Source organism: Trichomycterus rosablanca, chromosome 16 (assembly GCF_030014385.1).
Source record: "Trichomycterus rosablanca isolate fTriRos1 chromosome 16, fTriRos1.hap1, whole genome shotgun sequence".
NCBI lineage: Eukaryota > Metazoa > Chordata > Actinopteri > Siluriformes > Trichomycteridae > Trichomycterus > Trichomycterus rosablanca.
Genome location: NC_086003.1, coordinates 26793686 through 26817459, shown reverse-complemented (window position 1 = coordinate 26817459; position 23774 = coordinate 26793686). Strand labels below are relative to the sequence as shown.

Genomic DNA, 23774 nt, shown 5'->3' with positions numbered 1-23774 from the left:
GACTTTAGGGACACCCTGTAATGTGTATATACAGTGCCTTGCAAAAGTATTCAGCCCCCTTGAACTTTTCAACCTTTTGCCACATTTCAGGCTTTAAACATAACGATATGAAATTGTAATTTTTTGTGAAGAATCAACAACAAGTGGGACACAATTGTGAAGTGGAACGAAATTTATTGGAGATTTTAAACTTTTTTTAGAAATAAAAAACTGAAAAGTGGGGCGTGCAATATTATTCAGCCCCTTTACTTTCAGTGCAGCAAACTCACTCCAGAAGTTCAGTGAGGATCTCTGAATGATCCAATGTTGACCTAAATGACTGATGGTGATAAATAGAATCCACCTGTGTGTAATCAAGTCTCCGTATAAATGCACCTGCTCTGTGACAGTCTCAGAGTTCTGTTTAAAGCGCAGAGAGCATCATGAAGACCAAGGAACACACCAGGCAGGTCCGAGATACTGTTGTGGAGAAGTTTAAAGCCGAATTTGGATACAAAAAGATTTCCCAAGCTTTAAACATCTCAAGGAGCACTGTGCAAGCGATCATATTGAAATGAAGGGAGTATCAGACCACTGCAAATCTACCAAGACCCGGCCGTCCCTCTAAACTTTCAGCTCAAACAAGGAGAAGACTGATCAGAGATGCAGCCAAGAGGCCCATGATCACTCTGAATGAACTGCAGAGATCTACAGCTGAGGTGGAAGAATCTGTCCATAGGACAACAATCAGTCGTACACTGCACAAATCTGGCCTTTATGGAAGAGTGGCAAGAAGAAAGCCATTTCTCAAAGATATCCATAAAAAGTCACCTGGGAGACACACCAAACATGTGGAAGAAGGTGCTCTGGTCAGATGAAACCAAAATCGAACTTTTTGGCCACAACGCAAAACGTTATGTTTGGCGTAAAAGCAACACAGCTCATCACCCTGAACACACCATCCCCACTGTCAAACATGGTGGTGGCAGCATCATGGTTTGGGCCTGCTTTTCTTCAGCAGGGACAGGGAAGATGGTTAAAATTGATGGGAAGATGGATGGAGCCAAATACAGGACCATTCTGGAAGAAAACCTGTTGCAGTCTGCAAAAGACCTGAGACTGGGACGGTGATTTATCTTCCAACAAGACAATGATCCAAAACATAAAGCAAAATCTACAATGGAATGGTTCACAAATAAACTTATCCAGGTGTTAGAATGGCCAAGTCAAAGTCCAGACCTGAATCCCATCGAGAATCTGTGGAAAGAGCTGAAAACTGCTGTTCACAAACGCTCTCCATCCAACCTCACTGAGCTCGAGCTGTTTTGCAAGGAAGAATGGGCAAAAATTTCTGTCTCTCGATGTGCAAAACTGATAGAGACATACCCCAAGCGACTTGCAGCTGTAATCGCAGCAAAAGGTGGCGCTACAAAGTATTAACGCAAGGGGGCTGAATAATATTGCACGCCCCACTTTTCAGTTTTTTATTTCTAAAAAAAGTTTAAAATATCCAATAAATTTCGTTCCACTTCACGATTGTGTCCCGCTTGTTGTTGATTCTTCACAAAAAATTACAATTTCATATCTTTATGTTTAAAGCCTGAAATGTGGCAAAAGGTTGAAAAGTTCAAGGGGGCTGAATACTTTTGCAAGGCACTGTATATACTTAATCTGGCCCATGCTTTCTTTTAACAAACGAAATGAACACTTACAGTGATTCTAACTGAAGACCTGGACACTGACTCCCACACTTTCCATGCCTGATCACACACCGAGTTGGACACAGACAGATCCTTACAAAGGGTCACAAAATCTGGATCTTTATCCTTGTGCCTGAAAAAGATAAATGAAAAAGATCAACAAACAGCAAGAAGAAGACAGTGGAAACGTATCGGTTAAGTTGGTGGCCTGTTGGTCAGACAGCTGCAGGTTTATGTAAGTGGTCTTCAGTAGCAACCCAGAGGCAGAGAGTCACTGGTGTAAAAGCCCCACCACCGCCAAGTCAGCACTGTTGGGCTGCTGAATAGATGTATTGTATTCACTGTATTCAGTCCCATTTGTAAGAATGCTTTGAATGACAGTGTCTGCCAAATTCCTGTATTACACGTCATGTACCATGATGTATCCACCACTAAATGTAAAAATGTACTAGATGACTGCAGATAGATAGATAGATAGATTAGATAGATTAGATAGATAGATAGATAGATAGATAGGTAGGTAGGTAGGTAGGTAGGTAGGTAGGTAGGTAGGTAGATAGATAGATAGATAGATAGATAGATAGATAGATAGATAGATAGATAGATAGATACAGTGTATCACAAAAGTGAGTACACCCCTCACATTTCTGCAAATATTTCATTATATCTTTTCATGGGACAACACTATAGACATGAAACTTGGATATAACTTAGAGTAGTCAGTGTACAGCTTGTATAGCAGTGTAGATTTACTGTCTTCTGAAAATAACTCAACACACAGCCATTAATGTCTAAATAGCTGCAACATAAGTGAGTACACCCCACAGTGAACATGTCCAAATTGTGCCCAAATGTGTCAATATTTTGTGTGACCACCATTATTATCCAGCACTGCCTTAACCCTCCTGGGCATGGAATTCACCAGAGCTGCACAGGTTGCTACTGGAATCCTCTTCCACTCCTCCATGATGACATCACAGAGCTGGTGGATGTTAGACACCTTGAACTCCTCCACCTTCCCCTTGAGGATGCGCCACAGGTGCTCAATTGGGTTTAGTCCATCACCTTTACCTTCAGCTTCCTCAGCAAGGCAGTTGTCATCTTGGAGGTTGTGTTTGGGGTCGTTATCCTGTTGGAAAACAGGTTTTCGAAGGGAGGGGATCATGCTCTGTTTCAGAATGTCACAGTACATGTTGGAATTCATGTTTCCCTCAATGAACTGCAGCTCCCCAGTGCCAGCAACACTCATGCAGCCCAAGACCATGATGCTACCACCACCATGCTTGACTGTAGGCAAGATACAGTTGTCTTGGTACTTCTCACCAGGGCGCCGCCACACATGCTGGACACCATCTGAGCCAAACAAGTTTATCTTGGTCTCGTCAGACCACAGGGCATTCCAGTAATCCATGTTCTTGGACTGCTTGTCTTCAGCAAACTGTTTGCGGGCTTTCTTGTGCGTCAGCTTCCTTCTGGGATGACGACCATGCAGACCGAGTTGATGCAGTGTGCGGCGTATGGTCTGAGCACTGACAGGCTGACCTCCCACGTCTTCAACCTCTGCAGCAATGCTGGCAGCACTCATGTGTCTATTTTTTAAAGCCAACCTCTGGATATGACACCGAACACGTGGACTCAACTTCTTTGGTCGACCCTGGCGAAGCCTGTTCCGAGTGGAACCTGTCCTGGAAAACCGCTGTATGACCTTGGCCACCATGCTGTAGCTCAGTTTCAGGGTGTTAGCAATCTTCTTATAGCCCAGGCCATCTTTGTGGAGAGCAACAATTCTATTTCTCACATCCTCAGAGAGTTCTTTGCCATGAGGTGCCATGTTGAATATCCAGTGGCCAGTATGAGAGAATTGTACCCAAAACACCAAATTTAACAGCCCTGCTCCCCATTTACACCTGGGACCTTGACACATGACACCAGGGAGGGACAACGACACATTTGGGCACAATTTGGACATGTTCACTGTGGGGTGTACTCACTTATGTTGCAGCTATTTAGACATTAATGGCTGTGTGTTGAGTTATTTTCAGAAGACAGTAAATCTACACTGCTATACAAGCTGTACACTGACTACTCTAAGTTATATCCAAGTTTCATGTCTATAGTGTTGTCCCATGAAAAGATATAATGAAATATTTGCAGAAATGTGAGGGGTGTACTCACTTTTGTGATACACTGTAGATAGATAGATAGATAGATAACAACTAATTAAACCCCAACAGTCATGTTTGTTTGTTTATTAGGATTTTAACGTCATGTTTTACACTTCGGTTACATTCATGACAGGAACGGTAGTTACTCATTACACAAGGTTCATCAGTTCACAAGGTTATATTAAACACAGTCATGGACAATTCAGTCTCTCCAGTTCACCTCGCTTGCATGTCTTTGGACTGTGGGAGGAAACCGGTGCACCCGGAGGAAACCCACACAGACACGGGGAGAACATGCAAACTCCACACAGAAAGAACCCGGGCCACTCCACCTGGGGATCGAACCCAGGACCTTCTTGCTGTGAGGCGACGGTGCTACCCACCGAGCCACCGTACCGCCCCAACCTCAGAAGTATTAAACAAGGTGGGGTTACTAAAGCCGGTGAGCATAGCCAGTTTTTACTAGGACTTTCTCCAGACTAGTTTCTGGTTTAGACTAGTTTCTGGTTTAAGCTCCTGTCTGGACTTTCTCCAGACTAGTTTCTGGTTTAGACTAGTTTCTGGTTTAAGCTCCTGTCTGGACTTTCTCCAGACTAGTTTCTGGTTTAGACTAGTTTCTGGTTTAAGCTCCTGTCTGGACTTTCTCCAGACTAGTTTCTGGTTTAGACTAGTTTCTGGTTTAAGCTCCTGTCTGGACTTTCTCCAGACTAGTTTCTGGTTTAAGCTCCTGTCTGGACTTTCTCCAGACTAGTTTCTGGTTTAGACTAGTTTCTGGTTTAAGCTCCTGTCTGGACTTTCTCCAGACTAGTTTCTGGTTTAAGCTCCTGTCTGGACTTTCTTCAGACTAGTTTCTGGTTTAGACTAGTTTCTGGTTTAAGCTCCTGTCTGGACTTTCTTCAGACTAGTTTCTGGTTTAGACTAGTTTCTGGTTTAAGCTCCTGTCTGGACTTTCTTCAGACTAGTTTCTGGTTTAGACTAGTTTCTGGTTTAAGCTCCTGTCTGGACTTTCTTCAGACTAGTTTCTGGTTTAGACTAGTTTCTGGTTTAAGCTCCTGTCTGGACTTTCTTCAGACTAGTTTCTGGTTTAAGCTCCTGTCTGGACTTTCTCCAGACTAGTTTCTGGTTTAGACTAGTTTCTGGTTTAAGCTCCTGTCTGGACTTTCTCCAGACTAGTTTCTGGTTTAAGCTCCTGTCTGGACTTTCTCCAGACTAGTTTCTGGTTTAAGTTCCTGAATAATGAAGAGGCGGTGTAGAGCTTAGTGTGTTCGATTTCTGATGATTAAGCAGATACAGGTCAAGTCGAAAGTTTACAAGAACATTTTATAATCAGTTTTGTGGTTTGAATTACTTGGGCAACTGCAACTTTTTCTGAACGATTGACTAAATAATTGAGACACATTATTAAGTTTATTACTTAATGTCTGAAGAATAAAGACTTTATCACTTTGTGATAGGAACCCAAAGCTGTCTGGACTGAGTACTAAACAAAGGGGGAAACATTTCTGAACGGCTGTTTTAAATCACTTCTCTGATTTAAATCATTTAAGTGCTGATGTGACCATCATTGGTGTAAAATGCAGCTGGTGGTTAAAGACTGAGTCAGTCATGATAATGTACCACAATGTAAACAGTAAACAATGGAGCCCAGTCATTCAGCAGCTATCCAGCAACAGCACAGTATACAACATGACTGAAACCGCTCAGCTGTTTACATTTACAGTAACCGTTATTAATAAAAGAGTAAAGCTGGTTCTCACTGTTCCGGGGAGAGGATCCGGGTCTCTCCGGCCCCGCTGACCGCAGATGAAGCCGGTGGTGGTGGGGAGGATGATGATGATGGTGATGATGAAGATGAAGAACTTCTCTTACTGCTCACCGGCTGATCTTTGTTCGCACCGCCTCCGCTCGACCGCTTCTTAGGAGCCATCGTTAATCAGCCGTGTGTGAGTCCGTGCTGTAACTCTTGGTTTTTAACCGGTTGAATGGGTTTGAGTTTGTTTACTACAAACACGACGGAGCCTCCATTACTGCCTGCACTCTCCAGCCTCCGTCGCAAGCCTCAAAGCGCGGGAAAACAGCCACACGCAACTTCCGCCCGACCGCGTCACTTCCGCTAACCGGCAGCCCAAGAGACTTGATTCATTTAATTTTTAAAAGCGAAATAATAAATAAATCATTTATTTAAACTAATTAAAGTTTCACATTTTTAAAGCTTAAAGCTATAATATGATTCTATAATAACGATTCCAATAGGCAAATAGAATATATTGTTCATTTTTTATTCATAAAGTAAAGTTTTTAGGCTCCAGACCAACATTACCCTGGTTTTATACTGGAATTTAATTCGCTTTAAAACTTAATAAAAAATAAAGAAAGCATTAGGGTTATAGATTACTTTAATCGTTATTTTAGGAAGGGTTGTGATGAAGGTTAGGTAGACAGATTGGTACGTAGGTACGTAGGTAGACAGATTGGTAGGTAGACAGATAGGTAGACAGGTAAGTAGGTAGACAGATTGGTACGTAGGTAGACAGGTAGGTAGGTAGACAGGTAGGTAGGTAGACAGATTGGTACATAGATAGACAGATAGGTAGGTAGGTAGGTAGATTGGTAGGTAGACAGGTAGGTAGGTAGACAGATAGGTAGACAGGTAAGTAGGTAGACAGATTGGTACGTAGGTAGACAGGTAGGTAGGTAGACAGATTGGTACGTAGGTAGACAGGTACGTAGGTAGACAGGTAGGTAGCTAGACAAATAGATTGGTAGGTAGGTAGGTAGATAGGTAGGTAGGTAGACAGATTGGTAGGAAGGTAGACAGGTAGGTAGGTAGACAGATTGGTACGTAGGTAGACAGGTAGGTAGCTAGACAAATAGATTGGTAGGTAGGTAGACAGATAGGTAGGTAGGTAGACAGGTAGGTAGGTAGACAGATTGGTAGGAAGGTAGACAGGTAGGTAGGTAGACAGGTAGGTAGGTAGACAGATTGGTACGTAGGTAGACAGGTAGGTAGCTAGACAAATAGATTGGTAGGTAGGTAGGTAGATAGGTAGGTAGGTAGACAGATTGGTAGGAAGGTAGACAGGTAGGTAGGCAGTTTGTTTGTTTTATTAGGATTTTAACATTGTGTTTTACATTTTGGTTAGGTAGGCCAAAGGTGCGTAAGAAATATTAAGTAAGTATTGCAGTACAATGTTGGTAGCTAATAAATAGATATGCAATATGTAATATAACAGAACATTTATAAAGTGTCTTGGGCATTAAATGTCCATGGATGTGCAATGACAGAGTGACAGATCATGCTTCATGAGTCTGTCCTGATAGTCCTGATAGTCACTCAGTGAGCGATGATGTCCCGGTACAGTGGGGATGAGTTATACAGTGAGATCACTGTTGGTACAAACGATTTCCTGTATCGTTCCTTCTTACAGCGGAGCTGAATGAGTCTGTTACTGAAGGTGCTCCGCTGTCTAACTAGAAGGTCATGGAGGGGGTGTGATGGATTGTCCAGTATGGATATGAGTTTGTTTAAAGACCTCCTTTCGACCATCAACTCGAAGCCTTCCAGTGAGCAGCCCAAGACTGAGCCAGCCTTCTTGATCAGTTTATTAAGTTTTTTTGCATCTCCCGTTCTGATGCTGTCTCCCCAACACACTGCTGCAAAGAACACAGCCCCCGCAACAACAGACTGGTAGAAAATAGTCAGCATCTTGCTGCGTACATTAAAGGACCTGAGCTTTCTCAGAAAGTAGAGTCTGCTCATCCCTTTCCTGTACACAGCCTCCGTGTTGGCCCTCCAGTCCAGTCTGTCGTCAAGTCAGACACCCAAGTACTTGTACTGTACGTGTCCACCAGTTCAACATTCTGACCCATGATGGTAACAGGGGTGGTCACAGTCCTCTTCCTCCTGAAGTCCACAGACATCTCCTTTGTTTTGGAGACATTCAGGAGCAGATGGTTCCTACGCACCACTGGACAAAGCCGTCCACAAGGTCCCTGTATTTACCTTCGTGCCCATTCCTTGTTGCCCTCTGGTAGGCGCTATAGGAGTATCATGGCTCAAGTACTAAAGCATCTTTTAAACTTTATAAAAGAATTAATTCTACTATTAATTAAAATACTCACCAGAAACTAAAATTGGTCAGAATGCTCATACAGCAGACATTGTATCATGATTACAGGCTTCTATTTGATTGCGAGGCCAGCACTATATTATGAAGCATAATGAATTATGCATAACTAGATTATTGGTTTCTATAAAAACACCAAAAACACCAGATTTAAACTGAGATTTTCGTTACTGTTTATTCTTTTCGGCTTTCGCATACATAACAGTTTTATTTTCCCTTAATCATGTTGAGTTTGACCCACATTTGGCTTAAGTCTTAGCCACACACACACACATTTATTAACTGTGGCCAACCCTGATAAAGGTAATTAAAGGGTTTGTTTCCCCTAAAATGTCAATAATTCGTACATATTTCATATTTCAGTTTGGGGAACAGACTTTGTTTTATTCGTCGGCTTTTGTGTGCTTGTGCGTTCGAGTACAGAAAAATAAACGTGAAAATGTTGCCGCATCAGAAAAAGAAAGAAAAAAGGGACTATATTTGACAGGCAAAAGAACAGAGCGAAGACACGCGTGTGCCTTGTCTGGAGTGAACGATATAAATAAAGGCAAGTCAGCATTTAAACGTCATGAGAATTCAGGTCAACACTTTGCCCAGAGAGGAAACCACAGTGCGTATACACCAACCCCAGAGCTATCAACAAGGTACAAATGTTTATAGAAAGGACTGTGATGTGATTTCTGTCAAATTCATACAGCATTTAAAATAACTAATATAGAATATTTACTTTATACATATTTGGCACATACATGGCCAGAGTATTTATTTATTTATTTAATTATGTTTTCCTCGGGAGCTTGGTGCTCATTTTCTCTGCCAAACATTTCCCAATATACCATCTTACAGATACGCTTTAAAATAACACACAAACTGGTGGTGCTTGTAACAATTTTCAGACAAAAAACAAAATAAAATCCCCAGTTTCATTCAATCTACCTACTGTTAGACTTTACAACCTGACCTAACAAGAAACTCTGGGTTGACAGATTGGGCAGTTCCAGGCTCTGACATGTCACATCTGTCTGAATACAGTACTCATGGGCGTGTACAGTGACGGTTACGGGGAAACGACAGGCAGAAGAAAAAGGCCAGATACAATTTAGAGCATGTTATATTTGAGAGATCCTCTCAGATCTAAAGTGTCCTGGGTTTTGGCTTGACAGCAGCTCAAAGCAGCATCGTAACAGGTTTCTCTAGGAACTTGCGGAACTCTGCAAGCCACTGCGCCCCTACGGCACCATCCACCACCCGGTGATCACAGCTCAGGGTCACCGACATCATGCTGGCCACATCGAAGCTGGGAACAAAAAATAAGTGATGTTAAATAGTGTTATTAAAGGCCACACACACACACACATATATGTAATATATGCTTCATACATTTCCCCCAAAATGTACACTGACAAATACTTACTGCTATACAAGCATACAGTGGCGTAGATTAGACCAACCCACAGTGTTTACATTCACAGCAATTAGACGAGGCAATAACCTGACCACACGTTTACACGCACTAAAGTTGTTTGGTTGTTTAATTCTTCAGCTACAATGGCTATTATTATGGCTAGATAATAGATTATTTAAAGGTCAAGGTGGTGGGTCCACTTTTTTCATGTGGTTATTGTGGTTGAGTGTTTGTCTGACTATGAAGATCTAACTTATATAAAAAAATTTTAATCACAAGTGCTTCCAAGAATTTAAGCAGTTTTGCTTAAGTGATGTAAAGATGTCCTTGTAGCTGTTCGGATTGTAGATTTGTGTTCTGATGGTGTTTATCCGTTGGCATGAGTAGAGGATGTGTTTAATAGAAGTTCACGATTTACAGAGGGGGCATGTCATAATCCTGCCCTTTTAAACATATTAGCAGGTAGGTATGGGTCAATTCGGTGTGTCCTATCGCGGCACCTTGCTCGCACTAAAGTAATCATTTAGTAGGAAACATCGAAATCTTCACGAGTCAGTCAGTATTTACTTCTCAAGTCATTTAACACTTTCCAGTAGTAAGGTGGAAGCATTGCCACTTTTAAATCAAGCTTTAAAATAAACTATTTTATTTATCTTATCAAGTAGTGTCCACCATCATAACATACAGAATATAGATCTATAGATGTCCGATATAGCAATGAAACACAGGGTACAAGGCAGGAATACCCCTCCCTCAGACATCCAGCAGGCTGACAGCACCACTGTGATTCAAACCCAGAGGTCGTAACAGCACTACCTGAGCACCTGTAACTATTCTATATTCTATAATTGCATCAATACCTGCACTTCTGTCAATTTATTCCAGCAGATCAAAAGCAGTTATAATAGTAGATGTTTAAAAAGAATCTATGAATGTGACACTTACATTCATAAACACACACTTATGGCCGAAAGTATTTGGACACCTGACCATGAGCTTGTTGAACATCCCATTTCAAAAACAAACTGTATTAAAACAGACTGACCTCTATGTAATTTATTTAGCTTTAACAACAGCCGCCTTTCCTAGAGGGTTTCTTAAAAGACACTGAAGTATGTCTGTGGGAAATTGAGCCCTAAAAGAGCTTTTGTATGGCCGGGCACTGATACTGGTCAAGAAACCCTCAGTTAATGTTCCAGTGGGACTGAAGTCAAGGCTCTGTGCGGGACACTGGAGTTTCTTTAAACCAAGCTTTATAGAGCTTGCTTTGTGCACGATCATGCTGAAACAGTAACGGGCCTTCCCTAAAGTATAACATAAAATTTCCTTTATAGAATTGAGTTATTACTGTTGGTAACTATTGTGGTTCAAACATGTAAATTCAATAATCAGAAGTGGTGTCCCAATACTTTTGCCCATATGGTCGGGAAGTTTACCCAGCGGTCCCAAAGTAAACCTCTTACCCCTTCTCATTGTCTGCAGGCAGCAGCCTGTTCTCAGAGCCCCCCACTGCCAAGATGCATGCCTGAGGAGGATTGATGATGGCAGAGAAGTTCTTGATGCCAAACATTCCTAGATTAGAGACTGTGAATGTGCCACCCTAAGGGACCAAACAAACAGAGGTTATATTACAGCTTCATCTTCTATTCTCTCTTCATATATAAACCACAATTTATAAATAAAAGTAATATTAATACTTTGAATGGACACATATAAAGTGGTCCTCACCTGGAACTCGTGTGGCTGCAGTTTGCCCTCCCGCGCTTTAGCTGCCAGTGTGTTTATATCTTTGCTGATGGCTGACAGGCCTTTGATATGAGCATTAAATACAATTGGAGTGATCAGACCGTTAGGTGTGCTGACTGCTACACTAACATCCACCACATGATTTCTGAAAATAGATCATAAAATCCATTTAATAACAAGCAGATTATTGTTCTACACAGAAGGCACTGCTGTCCTCTAGTGGTCATGAACAAACACTCTTATCAAACCGATTGGCCAGCAGTTACTACTACTACTACTACTACTAATAATGAAGTAACTCACTGTCGGATTACAGTGTCCATCCAGGAGGAGTTGGCCTCTGGAACCTTTAAACATGCGAGCGCTGAGGCCTTGATGACAAAGTCATTCACTGACAGCTTGATGTTGTCCTTCTTAACCTCCTAATTACATAAAAAATAATGACAAATCATAATCCTGCCCTTTTAAACAAAGATAATAGAAATGACTTATTCAAACACATATACATTCAGCTCACCTCGTTGAGTTCTTTCCTGAGCTCCAGAACTTGGTCCATGTTTATATCCACAGACAAGTAGTAGTGAGGAATAGTCTGCTTGGACTGCATCAGCCTCTGAGCTATCACCTGTTTAGCACAAACAAATGGTGTGTGGTTTGTGTGTTTTTATAACTCCATGTTGTCATATTTATGATATTTATGGCAGGAATTGGTGTTTTATGCTGGTTTATATATGTTTTCAGTCTTGTACTATTAAGAAACTTTATTATTTCTGTATTAACTTGTGTGAGAGTTTTTTTTAATGTATTGGGCATGTCTAGCCTTTGTATTTCACTGTTGTACTTTAGGAATTCATTCAGGATGTGTTTTATGGTGATTGGTGTCTGACATTCTTCACAAAGTCTGGGGTCTTCTCCTAGTATTAGGATTTTAACGTCATGTTTTACACTTTGGTTACATTCATGACAGGAACGGTAGTTACTCATCACACAAGATTCATCAGTTCACAAGTTTATATCAAACACCTTCTTGCTGTGAGGCGACAGTGCTACCCACTTGGCCACTGTGTTGGTGCGTCAATCTGGGATGGCCATAATGTATTTTTGGTTTATTCCTGCCTGATGTTGGGGGTGAATCTCATGTATTTTTTTTTTTTTTTTTACAAATGGTTTCAATAAACAACAAAAAAGGGAGAAAAAAAAAGAAAAGAAAAAAATAAATAAATATGGATTTTCAGTAAAGGTTTGGTACCAGTTAATTTAGTTATTCGTAACTGAAAGCAGCTAGATTGGAATAATAATTAGGAACTAAACAATCATCCAATCACATTTTGCTTCCTCTGGTGCTGCTGACCTGCACTTCTGACTGCGACACGTGCAGTAGTTGACTACTTATTTGTACCTGCATCAGGCAGGTTTATATAGGGATCAGTAACACGTACAGGGTATCACACAACGCTCTCCAATATCCCCCAACGCTCTCCAATATCCCCCATCTCTGTGGACGTGCCATCAATCAGCCAGCAGGGGGCGTAATTACATTACTTTTCCCAATAACACTGCTGCACCTGATACACTCACACCAGAACCATGTCATTACCATGTTAGTGCCTTTGCATGCTGAGAATGGTTACCACACAAACATCATCTCGTCATTAGGGGTCCCTTACAATAGATAGGTAGATAGACAGGGTATAGATGGGTACCAGATAGGTGAGTAATTACAGTCAGTAACTGTATACCTACAAAGGATATCTGTATGGTAGGTGTAGCTTATCAAATAATTAATGAATGTAGGTACCAGACAGGTGTACCTAATAAAGTGCTTGGTGAGTGTATGCAAGAACCATATTACCCTCGTTAGGTTCTCTGCTAATTAAACAAAGTGATTATTCATTTGTTTAATTGATTTTAATAAAATAAAATATATTAAGACTCACTTTGCGGATGTTGCTAATAGGGATGTCGGTGAAAGTGCCAGTGGGTACTGCGGCTACAGCAGGAGCTGCTGCTGGGGCACGGGCAAGACCGGGTGCTGCTGGAGCGACTGGAGTCTGTTGACATAAGAGCAATTAATTAGCATAAGATTCATATTTATGCAATATAGAGAGGAACAGAGAACTACTGTATATACAGATGAGCCAGATTTTACTCACAGGAGCAGCTTTGGCAGGAACAAAGTTCTCGATGTCTTTCTTGGTCACTCGGCCGTCTGGACCAGTGCCTGCAGAGACCGGAGAGCAGTTCCACTAAAGGAGCGTTTCTTCTCATAATGTAATTACATGGAGTTACATGTGAAGTCTGTCAGTAATGCTTTATGGGATTTAAACTCTGTGCTCACCAGCGACCTGTGCGAGGTCGATGCCCTTCTCAGAAGCCAGTTTCTTGGCCAGAGGGCTGGCAAACACCCTGCCCTTCCTGGCAGCGGCGGGAGGAGCAGCAGCAGCAGAGGCTACAGGGGGAGATGCCACCTAAAAGAACATTTACATTAGCTGGATGAATTTGCACAGCTATGATAAAAGAGTTGAAACTGGTGCACACAGTCTAGTATCAGTGTCTGTATAAATTAGATTTACATTGTAGGCAAATAGTAAAGCAGCATCATGCTGGTAAAACACTGATGATTCATTTGATCCAAAACAGAAATAATAATGAATAAATACTCAGACTTAGCCCTCAGATGCATATTTAAACATATCGCATGCAGAAGTAAATGCTGGCCCACTACTGCTGGGATAAAGAGTTCGAATCCCCAGTGGTGTAACTGGCCGGGTGTCTACAAAAAGGCATGAATGGCTGAATCGGAAAGCTTGGGGGTTATGTTGAGCATTAAGCAGAAGGGTAAACTCAATGCTGTGGTGTCAAACTCTCCTTTATGGTGTATTTTTGCAGATATATCGGAACGCAATACACTGATCAGCCATAACATTAAAACCACCTCCTTGTTTCTACACTCACTGTCCATTTTATCAGCTCCACTACTTTGTAGTTCTACAATTACTGACTGTAGTCCATCTGTTTCTCTGCATGCTTTTTTAGCCCCCTTTCATGCTGTTCTTCAATGGTCAGGACCCCCACAGGACCACCACAGAGCAGGTATTATTTAGGTGGTGGATCATTCTCAGCACTGCAGTGACACTGACATGGTGGTGGTGTGTTAGTGTGTGTTGTGCTGGTATGAGTGGATCAGACACAGCAGCGCTGATGGAGTTTTTAAACACCTCACTGTCCCTGCTGGACTGAGAATAGTCCACCAATCAAAAATATCCAGCCAACAGCGCCCCGTGGGCAGCGTCCTGTGACCACTGATGAAGGTCTAGAAGATGACCGACTCAAACAGCAGCAATAGATGAGCGATCGTCTCTGGCTTTACATCTACAAGGTGGACCGACTAGGTAGGAGTGTCTAATAGAGTGGACAGTGAGTGGACACGGTGTTTGAAAACTCATACCAGCACAACACACACTAACACACCACCACCATGTCAGTGTCACTGCAGTGCTGAGAATGATCCACCACGTAAATAATACCTGCTCTGTGGTGGTCCTGTGATGGTCCTGACCATTGAAGAACAGGGATAAAGCAGGTTAAAAAAGCATGCAGAGAAACAGATGGACTACAGTCAGTAATTGTAGAACTACAAAGTGCTTCTATATGGTAAGTGGAGCTGATAAAATGGACAGTGTGTGTAGAAACAAGGAGGTGGTTTTAATGTTATGGCTGATCGTGTATAGATCAATCACAGCAGCGGAAGACAAATTGACGCTAAATTGGGGGAAAGGAAGAAAATGCGTAAATAAACAAGCATAAATAAAGCTCTTCAATTAGAAAATGTGGATTTTACACTAGAGCCCACATCAGCTGTGTAAAGGGGGTCAGGAGTCCACTGCTTACTGACCCATCACTTACAAAACAGCAAACAGAGACATCATCTCTTATTATACAGGTTGCATTAAAATGGCCTTGACATGTTGTAAGGTTTGTTACACCATACCACCCAACCCCGAACTCAGGTCAGACATATACTTCATATCTATTCATTGCATCATCAACACTTCTTTTTCAGTTAAGCCAGTTTCTATGATGTATACGAACCAAATGGTCCTGGAATGAGGAGCCGTGTCGAAAAGACCACAGCTGTGTGAATTTCCCATATAAAGTGACTGAAAATCAGTGAACACAACAAAAACAATGAGGAAAATGACTTTACCGCTGCTGGGGCCGGAGCCGGAGCAGGAGGTGGGATGGCACCGGTCTCTACATAGTCAGAGAAGGCTTGAATGTCGGACTCTTTCTCCACCATGATACAGAGCGGCGTGCCGAGCGGGACGTCTCTGGTTCCCTCTGGGATCAAGACCTTAGCCAGGTATCCCTCCTCCTGTACCTCAAAACCTGAACACATTTATTCTATCAGCAGGTTTTCTGGTTTGGTTTTATCCAAGGAAACTTATAACATGTGCAAGTGGCCAAGTCCGGAATACACTGTTTGTTATCCATGGTCGTATAAACCCCAATCGAAACATAAACTACATATGTGGCCAAAAGTCTTTTAAATAACCACTAATATTTGACAAAAAGTCCTGGCTCACAATTTAAATTAGTCCCACAAATGGTTAAAAAGACTTGAGGTCAGGGCTTCGTGCAGGTCAATGAAGCATCACCACACCTAACTCATCAAACTATGTCTTTATGGACCTCACTTTGGGTACAGTCATGTTGTAACAGGAAAGGGCCTTCCCCAAACTTTTGCCACAGAGTTAAAAGCATAGAATGTAATTTATTTAATTGATTTGATATCCCTTTTGCAAAGTGTGTGGCTGAAATACCTAAACTTAATAGTTTAGAGGGGTGTCCATATACTTTTGGTTATATAGTAACCATAAATGTGATTTAAAAATTCCAGTAGTTACATTATTAGAAACCACTGAATCCTGGACTGATCTGTATAGGACTCTGTTAATGTTTACATATACCTAGGGCTGCATTCACAAGAGCATTATGGGTGAAAACTGTTCCCAGTTACATTGTTTTTTAACAGGAATTTATAAACCAGTAGTTCCATGGATGAGCGTGATTGTTTCCCAATCACCTGATTCCAGACAGGTGATAAACAAACCACCCACCCATCTTTACTTACAATCACAGCTACATCACCAATAAGACATCTCAATATGAATTTCCTTTATAATGTCACCAGCTTACCTATTGTGGCCTTATCGGTCTCAATTTCAGCAAGCAGGTCACCCTCGCTTAATTTCTCTCCCACTTTCTTCTCCCAGCGCTGTACAGTTCCCACAGTCATGGTCGGGGACAGAGCTGGTAAAAGGATCTAAGATTCAGAGGTATAAATCAAAATCAGATACTTCATAAAGATTTGTATTATTATTATTATTATTACTACTACAATTCCAATGCTTTTATTATAACTGATATTACATGTATTTTAAAATTGGTGGGAGGTAGCAGGGGTAAAACAGGTCAGCTGGAACAGCTCTAGTAGGAGTCGACCATGGGCATTGGTGTAAAATGCCCAAACCACCCCAACTGGCTCCTCTCAATCCGAAAGAGTACTGGCTCTTCTCTGAGGCTTCCCTGGATTACTGAATTCATGAGGGAAAACCCAGCAACCCTGCATAGGAATCTCATGTCTTCCACGTGTACCCATGACCTTACTTTCGGTCCTTACTCAAAGCTTATGCCCATATGTGAGTATAGGAACATAGACTGACCGGTGAACAGAGAGCTTTGTCTGAGAACTGAGATCCTGAGTCACCAACTGAGATCTGTACAATGTCTGCACATCTGCCAGCGCTGACTCAATTCATTGACCTATCTCATGTTCTACATGTTAATCTGGAGTAAGATCGGCCGCCAGTACTCACCTTCATGTGTGATGGGTAGGAGCTGCCGGGAGCCTGTGGAGGAGAAGGAGCAGCGGTGGCTGCTGGTGGTGGAGGAGCTGCTGCCGCCGCCACTGACGGAGCTGAAGCAGCTAGTTTGTCTAGAGACAAGTCCTTAAACGCAGGGATGAGGTCAGGGCTGAGGTCAAGGGTGAAAAGAAATCATAAACAGGGTCTAAGTGACGACATCATCATTTAACATCAACATCTCATACGTTTTGTCCAAATCGATCAATCAACCTGACAACTAGAGGCTAATCTAATGATAAAAAACAACCTGAATTAATTTATATACTAAATGGCCAAAATTATGTAGACACACCTTCTTATGATTGACTTCAGGAGTTGAGCCACCCTCAGATAACACCCTTCAGTTTTGTGGGAAGATTTTGAAGTGTGTTTGTAGGTATTTGTGCCCATTCAGTCAAAAGAGCATTTGTAAGGTGTCTAAACTAGTTAGAAGTTCCAAAACTTTCATTCATCTGAAAACGTGCTTTCGTATTGTGATTACGGTCATAATGCATAGCTTAAATACACCTCAGTTTCTGCTCATGGGCAGCTGATCTTAAACTTTGCTTCAATGTTTTCTGATAGATAGTAGAATTGATCATTCGATTACCTAACAAACAGCTAAGAACGCTAATACCATTAGATCACTGCTATGTTTGATGTTCTGGTTAAAATAAAACACCTCCTTCGATTTTGCCGGACACCCACAGACAGAGAATAAATGTGTGATTTAGAATTCAAAATTTTCACCTGTAATACAGAAAGAAAAATGCTCCTTACCTGTCAACAGTAATACAAATGACTGAACCGATGGGAATATCTCTTGTACCCTCTGGTACCAAGATCCTGGCAAGATAGCACTCCTCCAACATCTCAAATCCTACAGTGGCTTTATCTGTCTCCACCTGGAACAAGACAAATAACATAATTAAGCTCTTATTTGTTTTATTTAGCTTTATTTTTATTAATTACTTTATTCTGAACAGGGTTGGTTTGTTTATTTTTTGATTTAACGCCATGTCAACAGTGGTTACATTCATGACAGGATCTTTCAGTCTTTACTTTTTACGTATGTATGTATGTATGTATGTATATTTATATATATATATATATAAAGATCAGATCACAGTCTTTTTTGTTCAGTTTTTGTTTTGTCTGTCTTCATATGTGTGCTTTCAGTTTTATATTTATAGAGTTTGAATACTGTTTCAGCTTTAACTTTGCCACTCTTGTAGATACAGTGCCTTGCAAAAGTATTCAGCCCCCTTGAACTTTTCAACCTTTTGCCACATTTCAGGCTTCAAACATAAAGATATGAAATTGTAATTTTTTGTGAAGAATCAACAACAAGTGGGACACAATCGTGAAATGGAACGAAATTTATTGGATATTTTAAACTTTTTTTAGAAATAAAAAACTAAAAAGTGGGGCGTGCAATATTATTCAGCCCCTTTACTTTCAGTGCAGCAAACTCACTCCAGAAGTTCAGTGAGGATCTCTGAATGATCCAATGTTGACCTAAATGACTGATGGTGATAAATAGAATCCACCTGTGTGTAATCAAGTCTCCGTATAAATGCACCTGCTCTGTGACAGTCTCAGAGTTCTGTTTAAAGCGCAGAGAGCATCATGAAGACCAAGGAACACACCAGGCAGGTCCGAGATACTGTTGTGGAGAAGTTTAAAGCCGGATTTGGATACAAAAAGATTTCCCAAGCTTTAAACATCTCAAGGAGCACTGTGCAAGCGATCATATTGAAATGGAAGGAGTATCAGACCACTGCAAATCTACCAAGACCCGGCCGTCCCTCTAAACTTTCAGCTCAAACAAGGAGAAGACTGATCAGAGATGCAGCCAAGAGGCCCATGATCACTCTGAATGAACTGCAGAGATCTACAGCTGAGGTGGGAGACTCTGTCCATAGGACACAATCAGTCGTACACTGCACAAATCTGGCCTTTATGGAAGAGTGGCAAGAAGAAAGCCATTTCTCAAAGATATCTATAAAAAGTCACCTGGGAGACACACCAAACATGTGGAAGAAGGTGCTCTGGTCAGATGAAACCAAAATCGAACTTTTTGGCCACAATGCAAAACGTTATGTTTGGCGTAAAAGCAACACAGCTCATCACCCTGAACACACCATCCCCACTGTCAAACATGGTGGTGGCAGCATCATGGTTTGGGCCTGCTTTTCTTCAGCAGGGACAGGGAAGATGGTTAAAATTGATGGGAAGATGGATGGAGCCAAATACAGGACCATTCTGGAAGAAAACCTGTTGCAGTCTGCAAAAGACCTGAGACTGGGACGGAGATTTATCTTCCAACAAGACAATGATCCAAAACAAAGCAAAATCTACAATGGAATGGTTCACAAATAAACGTATCCAGGTGTTAGAATGGCCAAGTCAAAGTCCAGACCTGAATCCCATCGAGAATCTGTGGAAAGAGCTGAAAACTGCTGTTCACAAACGCTCTCCATCCAACCTCACTGAGCTCGAGCTGTTTTGCAAGGAAGAATGGGCAAAAATTTCAGTATCTCGATGTGCAAAACTGATAGAGACATACCCCAAGCGACTTGCAGCTGTAATCGCAGCAAAAGGTGGCGCTACAAAGTATTAACGCAAGGGGGCCGAATAATATTGCACGCCCCACTTTTCAGTTTTTTATTTCTAAAAAAAGTTTAAAATATCCAATAAATTTCGTTCCACTTCACGATTGTGTCCCACTTGTTGTTGATTCTTCACAAAAAATTACAATTTCATATCGTTATGTTTGAAGCCTGAAATGTGGCAAAAGGTTGAAAAGTTCAAGGGGGCTGAATACTTTTGCAAGGCACTGTATTTGGGACAGTCAGTTAGAATATGCCTGATGGAGACAGGTACCCTGCAGGTGTCCCATAATGCAGTATTTTCTCCTCTTATTAAGTGGGAGTGTGTTAAAAAAGTACACCCGATTCAGCGCCTGATAGTTTTGTTGTGTATTAACGTTCAGGCATATTTCATGAAGCCTGTTTGGTTTTCTGAACAGGGTCGCGGCGAGTTTGGTTCCACTGGAAACACTGGGTGGGTGCATGGCAGGAATACCCTGGAAAGAACAATAATCCATATTGCAGGTCATCAGTCAACCAAAATCCCCCACCCCCCTTTCCAACATAGCCAATCGTGCCTGCATAGATGCCTTGCCAGCCGATAACGCCACTGAGATTCGGGTACCATAAGCTCGTATCATGAAGGAATAAGCTTCTTCATTCAGCTCCTTCAGCTCACCTCAGCGATCAGGTCCCCTTCGTTAATTTTATCCCCCTCCTTCTTCTCCCAGCGCGCGATGGTGCCCAGCTGCATGGTGGGAGACAAAGCAGGGAGCGGTACCTGTAGAAAATGGAAAGATCATCATAATCGTGCATTGCTTCTCCTCCACAGTTAAACATTATTTTCAGTGAAAAACTTTTTTTTTTAATAAAGCTAAAACCACAAACTAAATGCTAACAAAGGTTGTCCCATCTTCCCCCCCGAAGGTTAACACAAACTATATATCAGTCCTTTAACTTGTAATGTCACAGTAGTGGCACAGTGGTGCAGCAGTTAGTGTAAGTCCCACACAGCCCCAGGAACCTGGGTTCGATTTTTCTTTGTAAGTGGTTTATCATTTTCTCACCATGAGCATCGGTTTTGTCAATCACAGTGGCAAATCTCTCACTGACCAATCAGCTGGTGTCAAGAAGAGTAATTAACCTTAGCAATGGTACTTAAGTACAGTTTGGGTGAATTGGTAATGAAAACAACCACCAAATGTGGAATCAATGATATAAAACACACACCGTACCACAGGGTAGTGGTTCTCCAACTTACCTAATCACTAAGCTACTAGCACATGGGATATTTCTTGTGATTTCATAGATTTGATTTAAGCTTCCTGTAGTCTACGTTGGACCTTTGAGAACTGACACATATTTGATTTGCTTAAAGGTCAATGGACGGTTTTCAATGCAGATCACTTTTGTCATCATTGCTAAAAGCGATTTACATTTTTGGCATTGTTGTTTGTTTTTGTTTATTAGGATTTTATCGTCATGTTTTACACTTTGGTTACATTCATGACAGAAACAGCAGTTACTCATCACACAACATTCAACAGTTCACAAGGTCATAGACAGTTCACCTCACTTGCACGTCTTTGGACTGTGAGAGGAAACCGGAGCACCCGGAGGAAACCCACACGGACACGGGGAGAACATGCCAACTCCACACAGAAGGACCCGGACCGCTTCGTCTGGGGATCGAACCCAGGACCTTCTTGCTGTGAGGCGACAGTGCTACACACTTTTGGCATTAAGCAGACTTACAGTGTGCAGTCCAAGCCATTGAGGGTTAAGGGCCTTGCTCAAGGGTCCAACAGTGGTGGGGTTTGAACCAGCGACCTTCTGCTTACTAGTCCAGTACCTTAACCACTGCGCTGCAATCATAACCCGTGTCAAGGGAGTACCAGAAACCAAATTTTTATAATAAAAAAAAGAACCGGTTGAGAACCACTGCCATAGGTACCACATATGGGCACTGAGAAGCACTTGTTTTATTCATTGTTTTAGCGATTCAGGTTCGTTATTTTCCTTTCACCTTTCTAAAGCGAGTTCTACTGTTCTGGAACAATATAATACTGATCAGAACAGCTTTAAGTTTCCTTTAAGAGGAGCCTACATGTTTAAGTAATGAAAGCTGAACCTTCACTGTACGGATTTCTGTTAACACTTAAGTATCTTCCATTCAGGGAGTCTGGCTGTCATTAATGCTATTTATTTACCATTTAACCGGTCGTAGCTGAACAAATAAGGGTATGAGATGCAGACAATTCTTTATCCAGCCTATTAATTGTCATACTGACGTGTAATTTGGAAAAGTGTGCAGAATTAGAGTCGGTGTGCGGAACACTGTGACCTTAAGTTGCAGTGCAGCCTGACAGGCTGAGGTAGGTTAGCATTAGCATTAGCCGTTAGCATTAGCCATAATTTACCTTCTGGTGAGGCGGCAGGCTGCTGCACACCCGGCTGCTCTGACTGACAGCCCGACACTGGGCCTGGATAAACCGGCTCCTGCTGCTGACGGGCCCGCAGTGAACAGTTCTGCCGAAACACAGAGTCCGAGCCCGGCATGATCCCGTGCTGTGGTACGCTCTGGGACGGACGCTAGCGCCGGGGCCTGATGAGAGGACACCGGGCCGGTTCACCCTGACAGCCGGCCTGAGTCTGAGCGCGATCCGCAGCATTTTTACCCCAGCAGCTGTGAAGAATTTAGAGAGGAGAAAGTTGTGATAATAAATCCGGTCACGCTGTTATTATCGCACCGACATACAGCGAGCAGCTTCACTTTCTAATGACCTCCCTGTTCCCAAACATCCATCCCGCTTTACGGCACGGCGCGGCGCTCTCCTTCCACCGTCCTACCCGCTGCAGACTCAGGGTTGCCTTTGCCACATAAAACCCCCTTTTTAAACACACTGATGTATTTTGTGCTGGAGGTGACAGGTGACGATTATACGATTCTTGTTTGACGTGACAAGGAATTATTTATTTTTTAAGATTTTAAAGTCATGTTTTACACACTGGTTACATTCATGACAGGACAGTTAGTTACTTATTGTCAAACACAGTCATGGGCAATTTTGTGTCACAATCCAATTTACCTCACTTGCACATCTTTGGACTGTGGGTTTTTGTTTGTCATGTTTTACACTTCAGTTACATTCATGACAGAAACGGTAGTTACTCATTACACAAGATTCATTAGTTCACAAGAATACATCAAACAAAGTCATGGACAATTTTGTATCTTCAGTTCACCTCACCTGCACGTTGGCGGCACGGTGGCTAAGTGGGTAGCACTGTCACCTCACAGCAAGAAGGTCCTGGGTTTGATCCTCAGGTGGGGCTGTCCAGGTCCTTTCTGTGTGCATGTTCTTCCCTTGTCTGTGTGGGTTTCCTCCAGGTGCTCCGGTTTCCTCCCACAGTCCAAAAACAAGCAGCCAGGCTAATTAGAGACACTGAATTGTCCTACAGGTACCGAGCCGCTAGGATGCGTAAACTAGTGCATTGTAGTGCCAGGCCAAGCCCGGATGAATATGGAGGGTCGTGTCGGGAAGGGCATCCGGTGTAAAAACTGCCAAATCAATAATGCGGATCACGATCCGCCGGCGACCCCTAACGGGAGCAGCCCGAGGAAATAGAAGTCTTTAATGTCAAACACAGTCGTAGACAATTTTGTATCTCCAGTTCACCTCACCTGCACATCTTTGGACCTTGGGAGGAAACCGGAGCACCCGGAAAACCGTTCGGAAACGATGCAGGAGGTTACAGTGGTGATGATGCTGCTATTCTCATTGACAAGGATGAACAGAATTTATAAACAAGAAGTTTATTGGATAAACGACGCAGGTAGGATGTTTTGGAGAGACGGTTAGAGAGATGGTTTGGGCATGTGCAGAAGAGGGATGAAAGTTCTGTGGGGAGGAGGGTGGCGAGGATGGAGCCACCAGGCAGGAGAAGGAGAGGAAAACCCAAACTGGTGTATTTGATCAGGACAGAAGAGGATGCTGAAGGTGGCATAGGTGAATATGCTGTGATTCTTGTTGGATGAAGCCACCAGAGAGTAGAAGGAGAGGAAGACCAAAGATGAGGTTTATAGATGTGGTTAGTGAGGACATGCATGTGATTGTGGGGACAGAGGAGAATGTTTAGGACAGGGCAGGGCAG

At 42.3% G+C, this 23774-nt stretch overlaps 2 protein-coding genes across 2 annotated transcripts in view; both read right to left on the bottom strand.

Moving 5' to 3' along the window:
• rb1 (retinoblastoma 1) overlaps positions 1 to 5889 on the bottom strand; it is a 55226-nt gene extending 49337 nt beyond the window's left edge. The window contains exons 1-2 of the mRNA XM_063011521.1: positions 5602 to 5889; positions 1692 to 1812 (exon numbers count right to left, since the gene is read on the bottom strand). Coding sequence (XP_062867591.1) covers positions 1692 to 1812; positions 5602 to 5771 — 291 coding nt within the window. The 5' untranslated portion in view covers positions 5772 to 5889. The remainder of the gene's footprint in view (positions 1 to 1691; positions 1813 to 5601) is intronic.
• Positions 5890 to 8120: 2231 nt separating this feature from the next.
• dlat (dihydrolipoamide S-acetyltransferase (E2 component of pyruvate dehydrogenase complex)) lies at positions 8121 to 22430 on the bottom strand. Its single transcript, XM_063011510.1, has 14 exons — positions 22040 to 22430; positions 20299 to 20400; positions 17809 to 17933; positions 17002 to 17158; positions 16322 to 16448; positions 15330 to 15511; positions 13461 to 13590; positions 13276 to 13343; positions 13060 to 13173; positions 11640 to 11747; positions 11426 to 11544; positions 11105 to 11267; positions 10840 to 10976; positions 8121 to 9268 (listed from the first exon to the last, which is right to left on the bottom strand). The coding sequence occupies exons 1-14, from the start codon at positions 22289 to 22291 to the stop codon at positions 9139 to 9141; spliced, it is 1914 nt and encodes a 637-aa protein (XP_062867580.1). The 5' UTR covers positions 22292 to 22430; the 3' UTR covers positions 8121 to 9138.
• Between the last annotated feature and the right edge of the window lie 1344 nt (positions 22431 to 23774).

Coding starts and splice junctions, on each gene's coding strand:
- dlat (XM_063011510.1), bottom strand. CDS start 22,291: ATGCTGCGGATCGCGCTCAGACTCAGGCCGGCTGTCAGGGTGAACCGG. Junction 13,174..13,275: donor TTCCTGCCAAAGCTGCTCCT/GTGAGTAAAATC, acceptor TTATGTCAACAG/ACTCCAGTCGCTCCAGCAGC. Junction 11,748..13,059: donor CTATTAGCAACATCCGCAAA/GTGAGTCTTAAT, acceptor TGTGCTAAACAG/GTGATAGCTCAGAGGCTGAT.